Source organism: Pleurodeles waltl, chromosome 5, assembly GCF_031143425.1.
Source record: "Pleurodeles waltl isolate 20211129_DDA chromosome 5, aPleWal1.hap1.20221129, whole genome shotgun sequence".
In the NCBI taxonomy this organism is placed as follows: Eukaryota; Metazoa; Chordata; class Amphibia; order Caudata; family Salamandridae; genus Pleurodeles; species Pleurodeles waltl.
The window spans coordinates 718131553-718150105 of record NC_090444.1 but is presented as its reverse complement, the minus strand read 5'-3'; the positions used below and the strand labels follow the sequence as shown (position 1 = coordinate 718150105).

The 18553-nt window shown below is 44.5% G+C and overlaps 1 protein-coding gene across 1 annotated transcript in view; it reads right to left on the bottom strand.

Annotated features, from left to right (window-relative positions):
• The window catches only part of NOX3 (NADPH oxidase 3), a 543543-nt gene that overhangs the window by 130543 nt on the left and 394447 nt on the right, over positions 1-18553 (bottom strand). The window contains exon 9 of the mRNA XM_069234670.1: positions 16950-17203. Within this exon, the coding sequence (XP_069090771.1) occupies positions 16950-17203 (254 nt within the window). The remainder of the gene's footprint in view (positions 1-16949; positions 17204-18553) is intronic.

Below are 18553 nucleotides of genomic sequence, written 5' to 3'. Positions count from 1 at the left end.
GACCTCCACGAATCTAAACAAAGCTGCTGAAGACTCGAAAGAAAATGGCGCCAAGATCAAACTCTGGACAACCTCATAGTCTTCAAAAACACCATCCGCAGACACCACCAACTCATCGAAGCTGCCAAGGGAACTGCCTTCAAAGACTGAATCAACAACAACCCACACAGCCAAAAGGAGCTCTTCAATGCCGGGAAGGAACTCTCCAACCCCAGCTCCAATGCCAACGCCATCCTGCCGTCCCAAGACCTCTGCAACTCCCTAGCCTCCTACTTCCACCACAAGATTGCAGACATCGACGACAGCTTCAGCACCCAGACTCCCCCGGCAACCACCAACACCACAGATTCACCTCCAACAAACCTCCCTCATCGCCGCCACAGATTACATCACAACCATACTGGACAGCAGCAAAACCGTGCCCTCATCCTCCTGGACCTCTGAGCTGCGTTCAACACCGTCTGCCTCCACACCCTACGCTCACGCCTCAGCAATGCTGGAATACGCGAGAGAGCCCTGGACTGAGTAATCTCCTTTCTCACTGGCAGAACCCAGAGAGTCCGCCTTCCTGAAATCATCTGTGACATACCCCAGAGTTCGTCCTTTAGCCCGACCTTCTTCAAAGTCTACATGGCCCGCTCGCTAAAATCGCCCGATCCCACAACCTCAACATCATCTCATATGCCGACGACACCCAGCTGATCTTCTCCCTCACCAAGGACTCCACCAAGACCTACCTCCACGAAGGAATGAAGGTCATCGCCAAATGGATGAAGAGCAGCTGCCTCAAACTCAATTCCGACAAGACGGAAGTCCTCATCTTTGGCTCCACCCCCTCCGTATGGGATGACTCCTGGTGGCCTGCCACTCTTGGAACCACTCTGACTCCCACCAAACATGCACACAACCTAGGATTCATCTTGGACCCCTCACTATCCATGACTCAGCAAGTCAATGCCATCTCCTCCTCCTGCTCCAACACCCTCTGCATGCTCCGAAAGATCTACAAATAGATACTCACCGAAACCAGAAGAACAGTCACCCAAGCCCTCGTAAGCAGAAAGCTTGACTACAGCAATGCCCTCTACGCAGGAACAACAGCCAAACTGCAGAAGAGGCTGCAACGCATCCAGAATGCCTCTACATGCCTCATCCTGGACATCCCCCGCCACTGCCACATCACAGACCACCTGAAAAACCTGCAGTGGCTCCCAATCAACAAGAGAATCACCTTCAAACTCCTCACCCATGCTCACAAAGCACTGCACAACACTGGACCGGAATACCCTGACAGACGATTCTCTTTTTACACCCCAACCCGGCATCTCCGCTCCACCGACCTCGCCATCGCAACCGTCCCACGCATCTGCAGAACTACAACCAGCGGTACATCATTCTCGCACCTCGCCACCAAAGCGTGGAACACTCTTCCCACCCACCTGCGCCAGACCAAAGACTTCCTCACCTTCAGGAAAACTTCTCAAGACCTGGCTATTCAAGTAGTAGCAGCACCTCCCCCGTCCCTTCTTCCCTCCCTCAGCGCCTTGAGACCCTCACAGGTGAGTAATGCACTTTACAAATTACTGATTGATTGATTGATTGAAATGTAATTTATTCCAAGAATCAAAACCAAATCTTTGGAGACAGTATATATCCACTGTCAGACCTGGCATTCTTGGTGTGGTCTCCCCTGTCTTCTTTGCCTCTGCTTCCCCTGGTTTGACTGTGTGCTGGGCTCTTTTTGTGCTGATTTTGGTACTCTGGGCACTTTACCACTGCTAACCAGTGCTAAAGTGCAAGTGCTCCCTGTGTAAAATGTATGTGTAGTTGGCTTTGTCATGATTGCCACATTTGATTTACTAGGAAGTCCCTAGTACAGTGCACTAGAGGTACCCAAGGCCTTTAAATCAAATGCTACTAGTGGGTCTGCAGCACTGGTTGTGCTACCCACATGAGTAGCCCTGTAAATATGTCTCAGACCTACCACTGCAGTGTCTGTGTGCAGTTTTAAACTGCCAATTTGACCTAGCAAGTGTGCCCACTTACCAGGCCAAAACCTTCCCCTTCTATACATGTAAGTAACCCCTAACGTAGGCCCTAGATAACCCCATGGGAAGGGTGCAGCGTATGATAAACGTGGGACATGTACTGATGTGTTTTACATGTCCTAACAGTGAAATAATGCCAAATTCATTTTTCACTGTTGCATGGCCTATCTCTCTCATAGGCTAACATGCAGGCTGCCGTTAAATATCTTTTGTGTTGTTTCCCTTTGGGAACAGATTGAAATATGGAGTTTGGTGTCTCAGAACTCACAATTTAAAAATACATCTTTTGGCAAAATTGGTTTTTAAATTGTCAGTTTGAAAATGCCACTTCTAGAAAGTGGGCATTTTCATGCTTAAACTGTTCTGTAACCCTACCTGTTTGTGGATTTCTTGTGTGGGTCAGACTGACAGTTGGGCTGTTTGTGAATCCCCTCTACACAGTGAGACAAAGGGAGCTGGGGTGTAGCCTGCATATCCTGATGGGCCATCTGAGCTAGAGTGGAGGGAGGAGTGGTCACTTACACCTGAATGGACTATGCCTTCCCTCACACAATGCAGTCTCCAACCCCTGGTGTGTGTCCGGGGCCAGGCCTGGGCAAGGCAGGATCCTGTGAACAACAGAGACTTTCATTTAAAGTTTGTCTATTTCAAAGACAGAAAGGGCTATAAGTAGTGAACCCAAAACCCCAGATTTTTTGATTACTTCTGGAATTAAGAGGAACCTCTGCCACGGAGAAGAGCTGAAGAGCTTGAGGAGGAGTACTGCCCCTTTGCCTGTGACTGTGCTTAGCTGGGTTAGCCTGTAGTTGCTGCTTCTGCCTGAAAGAGGACAAAGACTGGACTTTGATGTGCGTTCCTGCTTGAGAAGAATTTACAAGGGCTTGAACTGAGCTTGCCGTCTGTCAGCACCTGGACTCTCTGCTGAGACTCTTGCCATACCAAGTGGTGCCCCATCCAGTCCCTGGGCCCTTGAGAGGTGAAGTTGGCAGAACAAGGACTGAAATCTACGCACAGAACACCCTGCGGGGAAATGTTCGACACACCACCTGCAACGTGGCTGAATAAACAACACCCCACCCGCTTCATAGATAAAATCGACGCTCCACGTGCATCGTGGCTGGGAGATTGATGCATCATGCCTGGAGAAACGATGCAACAGCCGCTTGCAGCTGCTGATAACAACGCAAACCCCATGTAGTGTGTCATTCTGACACCGTGCAGCCAGATTTCACACGCATCTTCACTGGGCGTCAAAGTTATCGTGAACCTGCGCGGATTCGAGGTGCCCCTTCCGGAGATCGACGCATCACTCTCTTGTGAGGGAGAAAAATGACGCATCGCCGACCTGACTGGTAAAGAAAACAATGCACAGCCTCACTTGCAAGTAAGGATTCAACGCATCGCTGACTTTTCCGACGCACGCTCGCCTGTGCGGTTTCAATTTTTAGGCAAACCAGGTACTTTGGGTAAAATCAATGTTTCCATTGTTTTCTATGGAGTAAGACTCTTAGGGGCATATTTATAATGCCCTAGGGCCACCTTGCACCACATTAACGTCATTATTTTTTACGTTAATGTGGCACAACAAGGCCAAATTCCCAGCCGTATTTACAGAGTAGCACAATGCATGCATTGCGCTACTCCGTAACCTTTTGCGCTACATTATGCCTGCACCAGGCATAATGTATGCATAGGTGGCGTTATCCCATTAGGGTGGTGGGCTGAAAAAATCGCACTATGAAATTTATTGCCTTGCACCATTTTTTACAACACTTTTAATGCCTGCTCAGAGCACGCATTAAAAGGGGGCTTCCATTCTTTAGAATGGGCCCCTATGTACTCTGCAGGAGTAGCGCCAACAGTTTGGCGCTACACCTGCAGAGAACATCAACAGCGTAGAAAATAATTATGCTATTGCCCCATACCCTGTGCCATGGTGCACGGATTTTGAATTCGGCGCAATATGGTGGCGGTAGGTGGGCGCTAAGGGGAGCAGGGATAGTGGCTCTGCACTCGGTGCAGCACCACTTTCCATAATTCTTCCCCATATCCTTTTGAAAATCCATATCTTGACTTGTGTATATTGGATTTTTGTTGTTTTGGTCTTGTTCGATTTAGATCAATATTGCCTATTTTTCTAAACTGGTGTGGTGTTCATCTTGTACTGTTTTCACTGTATTACTGTGTATGTTGCTACAAATAATTTACACATTGCTTCTGGGTTAAGCCTTTCTGCTCGTGTCAAGCTATCAAGGGGATGAGTGGGGATTTAAGCAGGCGTGTTTCTCCTTTGCCCTGACTCAAGTGAGGGTTCTTACTTGGACATGGGGTAACCTGACTGCCAACCAAAGACCCCATTCCTAACATCCACAGTCAAGCGAATAGTGAAAGAATTATTCAACAGAACCCCACATGAAAGAAACCAAAATCAAGAAAAAATAAAAGGAGTGAGAACTTGTGAAATAAACGCTCTATTTGTATAAATCAAAGGATAGCCAAATCAAATATATACACTTTGAAAACACCAGAGAAAATGGCTGGAATGTTTGTACATTGATAGGTCTATCTTTGCATATTGTCGACGATGTTTGTTTAAGAAAAAGGGTAAGTTAAAAATATCCATAGTGGTAAGGGTGGAGCACTGTCTCTTTATGATCTTTATTATTTTGTTTGTGTCTGGGCAGTGTGTGGTAGAAGAAAGGGAAAAGCATCAGGGTCTACCTAGCGCATTCCAACATCAGTATTTCTAAACTGACAGAAACCATCCCAGCCTCATGCCCCACCCATTAATTGTCACTACAAGTATTTCAATGCACGCAGAACACGAAAACGTTTGCACACAGTCTCATCCAGGAAACTCTGAAACATCACACAAACTGTGTGTCCACTAATGTTATTTATTGTATATGGTGCCCATGTGCCATGATATACATTGGACAGGCATCACAACACATTAGGGCCGGGATAAGTCAACATATGAGCTGTATCTACTGCACAATTTAAAAGACCCCCTGGTCCAACATTACATAGAGAAACAGCAAACAGCAAAAAACATGAGATGGTAAGTCATAGAAAAGTCGCTTCCATCACCCAGAGATGGAGATACATCATACATCCTCCAAAGATTTGAGTGTAAGTGGATTGACAAATGCAACTTCATTAGACAAGGAATGAACACAATATGAGTGGCATAGATTTGTTACCCTAATAGACTGATTTCATTTGCTTCTATGCAACTCCATTAGCCAAGGACTGACACAGTGGCGTAAATTTATCACCCTAATTGACTGATTTAATTTCCTTTTATCCGTTGTGCATTTAGACTTGCTGTTCTGGCTAGCATTGACTGTTGACTGATCCTCCTTTAATATGTGTTCAATTTGCTTTCCTTGCTGATCATATTTTATTATGTTTTTAACTTGCTTTTATTATGCCTTTTTTAATGCATTATGGTGTTTTTTTTGTTTATTGTTTGTGCATCATAATTATGGTTTGCTTCAACCCTTCATTGTGTGAATACGTGTTTCATCATCAGCTTTGACCTACTGTGCCCCAGCCGGGAGGAACTGCCTTTCAGCTCCACCTCCATGGCGAGCGTAATAAGTTTCACAATTTCAACCCTTTGGTTTCCCTTGAGTCTGGGAGAAGTACCTATGTCCCCTATCCTTCACAATTTGTGCATTTATCAGCATTTTTTCCTCCTCCTCGGGCTATCTGGCTGTTCACATATTGAAGGGAACACATTTTCCCTCTAGTATCCACTGATCTCAATACAAAAATTGCCACAGTCACAGTCTAGATGCACCATGCCCTCGCACTCCCTCTACACGAGAACAATACGTAGTGATGCCATAGCTCTATCTGAGCGTGACTGACAATGGCACTTTGTGCATTTCAGCACCCACAATAGGATTCTATTAAGGACCGGAGGCCTCAGATTATGCTTCTTTTTCTTTAATCTTTATTTCTAGCAGCCAATCAAGTTAAACTTTTAATAACACTACATAACCCATGACCATCAATAGTCATGTGACCAACCATTGAACACCAGCCCTAAATAACCTTCTTACAGCCCCTCAGCTTCCTCTTTCTTTGCTGCTGCAGCAGCCATAGATAAGTGCTCCTTTATTCTTATACCTATTTTGTTATTTTGATTGTTTGAATTGCTTAGTTGTGGTTATTTATGTAGCGTTACCTTGGGGATTTCTCCTTTTCCCCACCCGCACCAGAAGTGGAGTAGGAGCGGGACCTCCGGAGGCATCTGAGCTCCGTTTATGTAGAGGATGAAGTCCTCTTTCAGTTGCCCACTTCATGCATGTGCTTTGAGCCGCATTGGAAGCCCTTCCTTTCTGATTGGCTAAACGTGCAGCACCCTGATCAGCATAGTGTTCTGGTCCCAGCTAACACCAGACGGGGCTGAAAAACTCATTTTTCAAGGCTTGGCCTAGGGGAAAGTGCCAAATTCCGTCAAAATGGTCCAGCAGGTGGCTTCCTCAATAACAGAGTTTGATTCTGGTAGGGCAGTGCTTACACTACCTATTTATATTTCCTAATTCACCTGCTTTAGGCTTGATTTCCCCCAAGCCTCTTCCATTCATCACAGCTTGGCAGCTATGGCGTACTACGCCAATGATGATGAACAGTATCAGGATGATAACGAGGTACCATATGAACACTAAATGGAAGAGAGGCTTGTGGAAGTAGTGGGATACCACGTGCAGGATTTCATGAATTGGTCCCTGATAACTGGCTAATTTTGGCAGAAGAGAACTACTGGGTGCCTCTAACCAAACAAGCATAATTCCAGAAATCACACCCAAAGACTCAGATCCCATCCCGAGGCTACGTTCAAGCGGATCTTCTTCAGCGGAAATATTGGTACAAATGGCAGCCTTTGTACTGCATGACCATGAATATAGGGACCCAAATCCTCAAGGATCATGAGATTTCTTTTCACTGAAACCTCAGTCACAAGATGTCTCTTAAGACCTTTCAATTTCTTCATCTGATTCGGAGAAATCACAACGAGATTCACAAAAAGACTCTCTTCCTCCTTCTAAGAAAAAGCATAAGACACACTACCTTTCTTCCGAAATTCCACGTCAGAGTGGGCAGAATCTCTTGTTTAATTCAGAGAATATTATTCAGCTACAATCCACAGAGTGGGTACCTTGCATGGAGGTTGCACACTACGTGCATGAGGTACTGCACAAAGGTTTTGAGAATAAGGATAGGAGCACTCTCGGATCTGAATTCCCTTAACCTTCCCTCCTTGGGAAAGTGGCTGACACCCCAGAGTTAAACCCTAGTATGACAACCTTCCTGAAAAAATTTGCAAAGGATCCTAATATAGGGCAGGACTGTGCCTGGAGCAGATGCCAGGATAAAATCTTAGACCTTTCCGGACAGCTGACTAAAATTCTTCATCTGGCAGTCCAGGCCAAAGAATCCAATTCCCCTTGGATCCTGAGGTCATTTTGGAATGGGCACATAGAGCCATCTACTAGTTGGGAAACGCTAATTGTGCCATGTCAATGGAGCAGAGAAGGTTGTTTCTTATGCGGCTGGATCCCAAATTGCCAGAATTGGCCTCCACTGAGGCAGGTACTTTGTCATATGGCGATAAATTTGTCAAGGATTTGAGTAAATATGTTGCCACTTTTGCGGCTCTTGACAAAGCGCTGGTCTCAATCAAAAAAGTATTCAATAATGTCCTTTTTACCACAACCGCATGCTTCAGAGGTCAGGCGTCAGGTCGTGAATATTCCCAGGCTTCACGAATTGCCCATCAGAGAGGCAGAGCAAGTGCATATAACACCTCTAACTTCTACCTGTCCTGCTACAGAGGAGGTCCTGGTTGAGCCTTCAGAGGAGGTCACCGGGAAGGAAACAACACTTCCAAAATTACAGTTACAGGTGAAAATCATTCCCTCTTCAGAGGTCATTTTGGGGGGAAGAATACGATTATTTCTGAACAAGTGGGAACACATCACACAAGATCCATGGGTCTTACAAACAGTGTAGGGATTTCATCTAGAGTTTTATTCACCTCCTACTCAAAAATAACCTCTCCTTCCTCTCCAATTTTCCCTCTCAGAAAGTAGCTTCATAGAAGAGGAAATTCAATCACTTATTCAAAAAGGAGCCATGTGGGGTTCTGAGCATGATATTCTTGGTGCAGAAGAAAGCATGGGGGTCTGCTTAGTACTGAACTTCAAACAGTTCAACTCAAGGATGGTGTATTTCCATTTCAAAATGGAAGGCATACACTTGCTCAGAGATCTTTTACGACAGGGCAATCGGTTAGTTTGTCTCGACCTAAAAGATGCCTATCTGTCGGTCCCGATTTACACTCCTACGGGAGGTTTCTTCAATTTCTATGGGGCCCTCACTGCTATGAGTACTCCGCCCTTCCCTTCGGTCTGTCCTTGGCCCCTTGATGTTTTACCAATTTGTTGCAAACGTGGTGCAACATCTCAGAGAAAGAGGAGTAAGGTTAATTAACCATCTAGACGATATTCTGATCATGGCTCAGGACAGGGAGACAGTCATCTCTCTTGGACAATTCAACTGCTCCAAGATCCCAACACTGCGCCTTCTCAGAATGTCGATTTCCTAGGCTCTTATATAAATTCCATCAAAGCTCAACTTATTTTGCCAATGTGCAAACAGTGCTGTTTCAAGTAAGAGTTTAGGAGACCCCTTACTTCTCTGACTTATTGTTCAGTATTTGAGCCCATCTAATGGGGCTTTTGGTGTCATCAGTTCAAGCAATCATCCCAGGCCCTCTGCATTATTGAACCCTTCAGCATTTAAAGATCCTACATCTTCAGAAGGGCCTGAAGTACTCAGAACAGTTAGTTCTGTTGGAGGAGCCCAGGACAGAGAAATCCTAGTGGCCGACTCACATGGATGCGTGGAACGGCAGAGCAATTTTTTCCTCGATTCCGCAAGTGAGCATAGAGTCGGATGCCAGCTAGTGGCTCTGGGAGGCAAACTGCGGTCCTATAGAGACAGGGGCCGATGGTCTCAGGAGGAGCTTCGGTATCACATCAATTGCCTTGACCTTCTTGCCAGGGCATTTGCGATCAAATCCCCATCTCCCAAGAAAGCTCAGTGTTGTATTCTTCTCAAGCTGGACAATGTTTTCGCGGTCCGATACATAAACCGTTTGGGGGGTACATGATCTTGTTGTTGGTGGTGATAGCGAAGGACTTTTGGATTTACTGCCTCAATCATCAGATTTTAGTAGTAGCAGAGTACATTCCGGGCAGACCAATATGACAGCGGATTGTAATTTTGTTTTCCATAAGATTCCAGCGATTGAAAACTGCTTCCTCTGGTGTTTCAGGTTCTGAATCTTCGTTGGGGTCCATGCACGATAGACCTATTTGCCTCTTGTTTGAACTCCCAGATACCAACCTTCTTCAGGTGGAGACCTTATCCTCTAGCAGCAGGTTCAGATGCATTTTCTTCAGCCATAGTCACAGGACCTTCTGTATGCATTTCCCCCATTCTCTATGATACTGAGAGATTCCACCCAAATACATTATCAGGGTGCAGAAGTGGTCTAAAATTCCTGACGCTATAACTAGAAAATGTAGCATTCTCCGATAAGGTTTTTTTTTCGGAATTGCAGTACCCTTTGACTGCCGTCTAGAATGGGTGAGCATTTTTCCCATTATAATCAATACTTGGCCTGCTCGCTATTACTTTCTTGTCATTCAGAAACTACCTCGTTCATATTGCCACCACTTTTGAAATATATCAACTCTGCATTACAACAACTGTGTGAACTTGAACTACTTAATAGTAGTGTGCTGACACCATCTCACCCTTTTTCAGTTTGATTCTGATCTCACCACTGGTGTACGTGTCAGCTGGGTTATTTATTAACAGTGAGTGCAACAGTATCAGTATTTTTGCAATTACAGTTGTCATCTTGTCACTTTTTGATGTACTTTCACTTGTAGCTGACACCCAACCAACGCACTTGTACTACTTAACAGTAGCATTGGGTGCTATAATACACTATAACTGTGACTTTACTTAGCCTTCATCCACGGTGCATGTGTCAACCTGGACACTTATTAATAACTAAAGTGATGATTACTACATTGCCACACTTACAGTTGTTGTCATCTTGTTATTCGCCAATTGTCGCCATCCCTGTAGTTGTCATCTTTCAATACGCATTTCTGATAATGGTGTCATTAGGACTGAACTATCTGACTAGTCATTACCTATTAGACATCATGCCTAATTAGAGCACTTTTGGTGGCACCTTTGTATATGCTTTCTATACGCTTCTCACTCTGGTGTGCACAAAACCCTGACCTTTCCCCTGGCCTCAGGATGATTACTCAGACACGCGCTTTTCTTACCAGTAACAAAAGATCACTTATGGCATATTAGTGAGAGTAGCAGCCCCAAGATATATTTTTTCATTTTTTTCAGATTCACCTGCCCATAAAGAGCACTTTTCACATAGCATTCCTGTTGGGGTGACTTTATCTCTTCCATCGTGAGGCATACCCAGGCATTTGAAATTTCTCCTCGGCTATCTGCCATTACGCTAAGCACCTGAATTCCCTTACATGATTCCGAGCTGACAATTTTATGTTGGCTATTGCTACATTATTTGTTGACCGCATATTCCTTGTAGGTCACTTCCCAGAATGCTTCCAAATTAATACTGTACACCATTAAACCCAGGAATGCAGAGTTATGCATTACATATAGATCTTGCACTCTCCTCAGTGAGTTGCAATGGTCAGCAACATGACCATGTGTGTTAGGCTGATTGATTTGGCCATTTCTTATACTGTGTATTTTATTAAACAGATATCCTTCCCTTGTCTCACCAAGAGCTTGGCCTTGCATCCATTTTTTCTTAGGCCCTCCAAAGATCTTGACCAGTATATGTGTGTGTATATATATGTATATTGTTGACAATGTTCACAGACAGACCTAACATTGTACAAACATTTCAGACAATTTCTCTGGTGTTTTCAAAGTGTGAATATATGATTTTTTGGTCCTTCTATTTATACCAATATACCTTTTGTTTCACAATTTGTCACTCCTTTTATTTTCCTTGGTGTTGGTTTCTTTCACTTGGACTTCTGTTGGACAACTCTTTCACTATTCACTTCACTGTGGATATTTGGGGCCAGATTTATGGAAAAGTGGTGCAGCGCTTTGCTATGCCAAAATTGGCAGAGCCATGCTGCATCACTTTAGAAACGCAGGGATGGGCCTTATTTAAGTGAAGACAGCGCACCCCTGTGTTGGCCCCTGCGCTGGTGCTAAATTTAACTGCAAGTGCCAACGCATAGAAAGAGCAAAATGCCAGAAATGATTGTTTATGTGTGGAAAGGTGTCTTTTCCTGCACATAAACAATCATTGATGGTGCTTTGGTACTTCTGTGTATGCTGCACAAAGCAGCACACACAGAGGTGCCAAAGCGTAATTTTCAAATGATTGTTCATGTGCAGGAAAAGACACCTTTCCACACATACACAATAATTTCTGGCATTTTGCTCTTTCTATGCGTGCTGCAGAATGCAGCACGCATAGAAAAAGTGAAAAACGAGTCGTCCTCGTTGCACCCTGCTAATGGCACCCCTTTGGGTGACGTTAGATTTTGGAGCTGCCTCAGGTTTATGAAATTTCCTAAATCTGAGGCAACGTCCAAATACAATAGGTCTTGCTGTGGCAAGTTCACAGCAACACCCACTGCACGCCCCATCCATGCAAAGTGCTGGGTGGGAAGGGGCCATATTTACAAGGTGACGTTAAGCTACCAAATGTGGCTTAACGCCACCTTGTAAATATGGCGCAGTGCTTAGCACCACTGGAGCGTCACAAAAATAGACGCTACCGTGGCACTAGGGGCCTATAAGTACACCCCCTACTGTTTCCATAGGTTTTGTTTTGATTCTTATAATAAATTATTTTCGGATAAAAAGTTATACATACTGGCTGACTATTCAAGTTATTCACGTTTGGATTTATCCATAACAGAATTATTCTGTTCAACTAAGGATTTTGGTAGCTCGAGACAGGTTTTCCTTGGTCCATCTCAATACATGTCTAAATGATTTTCATGTGAACGACTGTCACAAGTTTATGCAGTCCCACTAGTAGCGTTAAAATTACAGGCCCTGGGCACATGTAGTGCACTTTACTAGGGACTTATAAGTAACTTAAATAGGCCAACTGTGGATGAGCCAATATTACCATATTTTAAGGAGAGAGCACAATCACTTTATCACTTGTTAGCAGTGGAACAGTGCTCAGAGTCCTAAAACCAACAAAACCAAGTTCAGGAAAAGAGGAAGAGGAAGGGAAAAAAGTTTGGGAAATACCCTGCAAAGAGGGCCATTTCCAACAACCCCTTAGCACTACCCCTCTCTGTACCCTAAAAACCTGACTGACGCTTAACGTTTCCAATTCCTGAACCTAAGAAACGCTTACTGTCCCTTAACACTACCCCACACCCAACCCCAAAAAACACATACTATTCCATAACACTACCGTTCCATGAACTATAATAAAACTACTACCCTTTAAAGCTATAATTATCTGATCCCTAAATATATGTTACTATCCCTTAATGATCCTCTTCCCTGAGCCATAAAAACTCTTTCCTCCCCTTTAATGGTACTTTTCCGCGAACCCTAAAACCTTGCTCCCTCTTTATTCTACCCTAAAAACTTCTTGGTACCCTTTAATGCTACCCTTGCCTTAACCCTAAATAACCCTTTCTGCCCATTAATGTTTCCCTTCCTGGAATCCTGAACATTCCTTACTACCTGTTAATTCTGAAACTTCAAACCATAATTTATTTTACCATAAATATTAAATTAGTATTTTTAAATCTGTTCGTCCCTTTCACAGTGTCTGACTGTCAGTATATTTATGGAACAAACACTTTGGAAATTAGTCCTTCTGGAAGTATTTATTGTTAGAACTATTTCATTGGGACAATTGTATTTTAGAAATGTTATTTTCAAAGTTTTTAAGCCATAACATTGCACAATATGGTGAAGCTGTGGTCACATCCTTGTGAGAAAGTATCTCTTTTTGCACAGTCACCTCCATTTTTTGTGGACTGATGCTGCCCGTTTTTTGACACTGTGAACTGGGACACTGCTAACCAACCTCGGTGCCTGTGCTCTGGCCACTAAAACATGATGACATTGGCAGAAGACCTAATTGACAAATGTAACTTTACTATAGACCATAGTATGTGGTTCCTAAATTACACGCATGACGTAGAATGTTAATTATTACCTGGAGACTAACGTAAATTAGCCTTCAAATATCAAGCAGCTGGTGGATGGCCCTGAGTAGGTGCGAAAATTGCTCCAAGAGCAGAGACAATGGGCTAGGTGTGGGGTGGTGTATCTTCTTCTAGCAGGAAGACCAGTTCAACGGTGCCCAGAAACATAAATTACTTCACAGGGGGATCCTCTGTCACAAGCAGATGTCAGATGAGACCAGCACAGAACCTTCTCTTCAGTCCCACCAGTCAGGCGGGCACCATACTCAGTGGTGGGAAAGCTGTTCCTAGAACTGGTTTGAAGTGACCGAGGAGGGGACTGTTCATTAACATGGCCACACCTCTTAGTGGTCACAAAGGCTTTGCACAAGGAGAAAAGTGTTTCTCCATCTTGCATTTAGTGAGTGAGAGGCACTGTGAAATTGTTTGCAGTAGGACATACAGCAACTGATGCAAATGTGGGTAGGGTCACCCTTATGATCACTTACTCTACTGGTTAGGAAGGGGCCAGGAGTCACTGCCACCCACAAGCTAGTGCCAGGCATAAATGTGGCACCCAAGAAACCTTCTTCATTACGCTATTGGACTTGTGGAAAAGCAGAAGTACTGCACCTGCTGCGTGAGACCTGTGAGGAAACCTGAAGGGCTGGACCTGCACCCACTTGTGCTCAAGACAAAGATGTGGACTCCAAGGGTCAGTTGGCTGACCTCTTGTGTTAGATACAGGGCCACACCAAGCTGAAAGAGACCTTTTCCCTGAAACGCCCACCTGACCAGTTACAACTGGACATGCTCTGAACCCTGCTGGTGGCCTCTACTGGAGTGAGCCTTGACCCCCCAAGTGCTAGTCCTGAGGTCCTGGGACCCTTGGCTGAGTCTAACTGGACTTCTCCTAACATCCTTGAAAACCTATGATTTGGAAAGCTTTTGGACTTGAAGACCTCCAAAGAACCGGGACAAATCTGCCAAGCTGTTATACAGAGGCATTTTACCTCTGGGCTAAAGAAACAGGTTTCCCCCGCTCAGAGCTTCACCACAGCAGCAAACCAGATTCTGTGAAACCTCACCAAGAAAGTACCTGACCTCGTAGAGCCCTCTCCAGATATAACCAGGCAGCCTTGCCCTGCTGGAAGATTCTGAGCTCCAAAAACAAGACTATGCAGGAACACAGAAAGAAGTCATGCCCAAAACAAGATATCAAAAGTATGTAACCAGCAAGAAGATTTCCTTGGGCACGAAATATAAATTCTCTCACTCTGAACTTTTTGTGCCAAACCTAATGGCTCCCTGGGGACCTTGTCCAATGCCTACCCCACATCATAGAGCCCTCTTCAAATACAGCCCTCGGCCGTGCCTCACTGAAGTATTTTAACTTCCAGAAAAAAAGACTAAGGGCCTGAGTTAGATCTTGGCAGTAACGGTCCCACTGTCGGTTTTCCGACTGAAAACCTGGTTGTGTTTTCTCCATGGTCCAATGGCATCAGTGATGGAAGGTGTTGTCCAGTTGTGTCCAGTCGAAAAGAGAAGTGGAATCAGGGAAAAAGGCAAATTTTTATCCCATTTCCCCTACAATCCACCAAATCAGATGTGGAGGTGGACCGCCACAGTTTGCTTGACGGTAAGGCACATCCAAATCTGCACAGCGGTAAAGGTGGCTGGAGTCCCACCATCAGCCACTATTTTCTATGGCACCATCAATGAGGATAAGAGCCCTTGGCAGAGTTGGCGGGACCCAGGCGGGCTATGGTCAATGGGACCTCCAACATCTAAATCTGACAGGTAGACCGCCTAGGCAGCAGTCGGATTTTCAGTCGGAAAACCGATGGCTGGACCATTACCACCAAAACCTATATCAGGCTCTAAGTTCCAAGGTAAACCCTTTGTCTGGATAGAACCTGATTGGTGTATCCGACTCACTCTATATCATGGTGAGCTAGAAATTGGACTCAGGTCCCGGTCTGCCACAACCAGTTAACTCGCATTGACGCTTAGTGCTGTTTGGCTCTCTTTTTATTTAAAAATTCATATCTCCGTTTCCCCTGATTGAATTTTTGCTGTTTTGGTGTCATTTTGTTCATTAAATCATTTTCTAGTTTCATACATTGGAGTGAGATTTTTATTCTGTTGTCTTTCTGATACATTATCTTCATTTAAGCCTATATGCTCTGTGCTATAGTTACCAGGGATTGAGATCAGGTTTCAATTACGTTTAACTGGACATAACACGATCGTGATCTTTTTACTTGTGATGAACTGCCATCCACCCAAACTTAGGCCCATATTTATACTTGGTTTGTGCTGAATTAGCGTAATTTCTTTACGCTAATTTAGCGCAAACCTAACTCCATATTTATACTTTGGCACTAGACAAGTCTAGCACCAAAGTTATGGAATTTACGCTATTTTCTGGACTTGGAAATCTACCTTGCGTCAATGAGATGCAAGGTACGGGTTCCCGTGCAGAAAACAATGATATGGCCTTAGCGCCATAAGTATCCCCGTGCTAAAATCTAGCATGGCCGATGGGGGCCTTAAATAATGGCGCTAAGCTTGCTTAGCGCCATTATTTAACGCCTGGGTCAGGGCAGGCGTTAGGGGACCTGTGGGCCTTTTTCCATGGTCATAGACCATGGAAAGAGCCCACAGGTGCCCTTCCATGGCCCCAGGGACACCCTCACCCACCCCCACACACAACAGGAAGACACCTAAAGATGGGGGGACCCCATCCCAAGTGAGTAGAGGTGAGTATTTACTTACATTTTTTTTTATGTGCCATAGGAGGGCCTAACTTGTGCCCTCCTTCATGGCACTGAGCCCAATGGCCATGCCCAGGGGACATAAGACCCCTGGGCATGGCCATTGGGCTGGGGGGCATGACAGGAGTCATGTCATGTCCATGAGGTTTTAATGTAAAAAAATGACGCTAGTCTGGACAGAGGCATTCTTTTTGCCTCTGCTCATCCTAGCGTCATCCTCTGACGCTAAACCACCTGTTAATCCTACGCCCTCCCCACCCGGCTAGCGTCCTTTTTTATGATGCTAGCTGGGCCTTACCGCCTGCTAGTGTCATACCGTAAATATGACGCCCGGCCATCGTCTTGGCATGGCGTTAGCAAACGGTAAACTTTTTGATGCTGAACTGCGTTAGCGCAGTTCAGTGTCAAAAAGTATAAATATGGGCCTTAGAATTTACTTTTTCACAATAAGGATTGGATATCTGCAATGCTGCTTGTTGCCCAGGGAGACAAATGCAAACTGAAAAAACCTACAGGGTAGAGCAGAGTGTGTAGAGCAGAGTGAGACCATCAGAAAAACAAGTACAGCAAATTTGAGTGAAGGCAGACACCTTAGAAGAAAATAAAGACAAGCTATAAACAGAAGTCAAAGAACTCGGAGGCCAGAAAACGAATTCCGGTCTCATTCACGATTATACCACTATTTTTACCACTTAATCTGTGGGTTAACTGTTGATGCCAATCGGCAAAGAGTTAAAGATATTTATGTGATGACTATACATTTCAAACTTCTGCTTTCACAAAAACAAATTAAAAGTACTAGTATTCCTTGTGTGATGTTAGCTAATGAAAAAAACACATCTAACAGTGCTACAAACCTTGGCATTTTCCATGGCTCCTGAAGTACCTTTTCCTCTGCTCCACAAGCCTTCCAGAGGGCTTCTGTCCAGTCTCCCACTACTCTCACATGGACACTGAAGTACTCTTCTTCCGGGGCAGAAGTGAGGGTAAAGGGGTGCCACTCTAGCTGAGATATGGAGGGGCACTGTAGAAATACATATTGGCCAGGCTCCATTTTAAAATCCCGCTTATTCATGTGAAGCTCCAGCACGCCAGACGAATGAGCCATGACCTAAACAACAACAAGATATTATATTGCTATGTATCATGTTTCATCATGCCCAACATAGGAACAGCATTGCATTTTATGTAGCTAACGATACTGTTTTAAAATAATCACTGTCTTATGTAGTTAACGCTAAACAAGATTGTCCAATCTATTCTACGCTACAGGGCAATAACCTCCTCATCCCAGTCCTTATGTTGTAAGTTATGCAAGGCCACCCCAACATGAATTTTCTGTTCTTTCCTTGTACCCCTTTTTATCTACTACAAGAAGGGGAAGCCTCAACATAGGTAGACTCGGCCCAAGCGGAGTTCCCATAAGAGGACCTCACAAAATTCACTGCCTGTTTTCTTGTTTGAATTCATGAACATGGTTTCTATCCTGTCCTTTCAGGTACGCCACGGTTTAATATATCAAAAGTGTCAAATATCAAAAGGTTTACTGTGAACTGCGATTCCTGCAGCTGTGCATCAGCCATCCCAGGGATTTTAAATATGCAAGTATCCCTGTTTTAGCATGAAATATCTGCTGGTCTCATTAAGTATTTATTAATACCAATACTCATGCCTCCTACTTCGGGGCCTCTTATGGTTGGTTTGTAGACTAGTTTGGGCATATTGAGGAGAGTGCAGCTGAACATTCTTGGTGTACACTCACATATTTTGTGTCCATCCTGAATGACAAGTGAGTTAAGAAGACACAGGGCGAGACGAAGCAGCGTGTTCCTCTTATTGCATGCACTACCACCTATGCCTGATTCCCTCATGGCAACCATCACATGAAAGTGGTTCACACCAGCATGACTTTGTGGTTGTAACATGAATACGTGGAAGCACCCTTATGTTGCTGTTGATGTTTTGCTTTGTCCAGCGTGGTACGCAATATCTGCAACAATGAACAGCAGAACCCTTTCTGCAAAATGACGCATCTTGAACCCTTGCTAGTTTAGCTGAGAATGAATACTCTCAAGCTTATGATGGCACTTTGGATTATTCACATGCCGTGCTCCAGGCTGTTAAAGGAGCCATGAGATGAGGAGAGGGCCCCCATCCTCGCAAACAGGTGAATGGGAATCATCTGTTCATTTGAATGTGTATGCAGAGGAGACTGTTAAACAGTGTGGTCACTTTTTCAAGGGTTCGGGTCCTTCAGAAGCTTTTCAACATTTTCATTGCACTTTGGATCCTTCCACGGTGAAAGAGGAACAGGAATTCTTTCTACAATATCAGCATAAGGAGTCCTATTCTATGCTTTTTCATAATGCAATCTGAAATGTGCTAATTGAGAATGGAGGGAGATAGATCAGATTCGATTGCCATGCTCCTTACTCATCACTATCCCCCTTGACCAATTTGT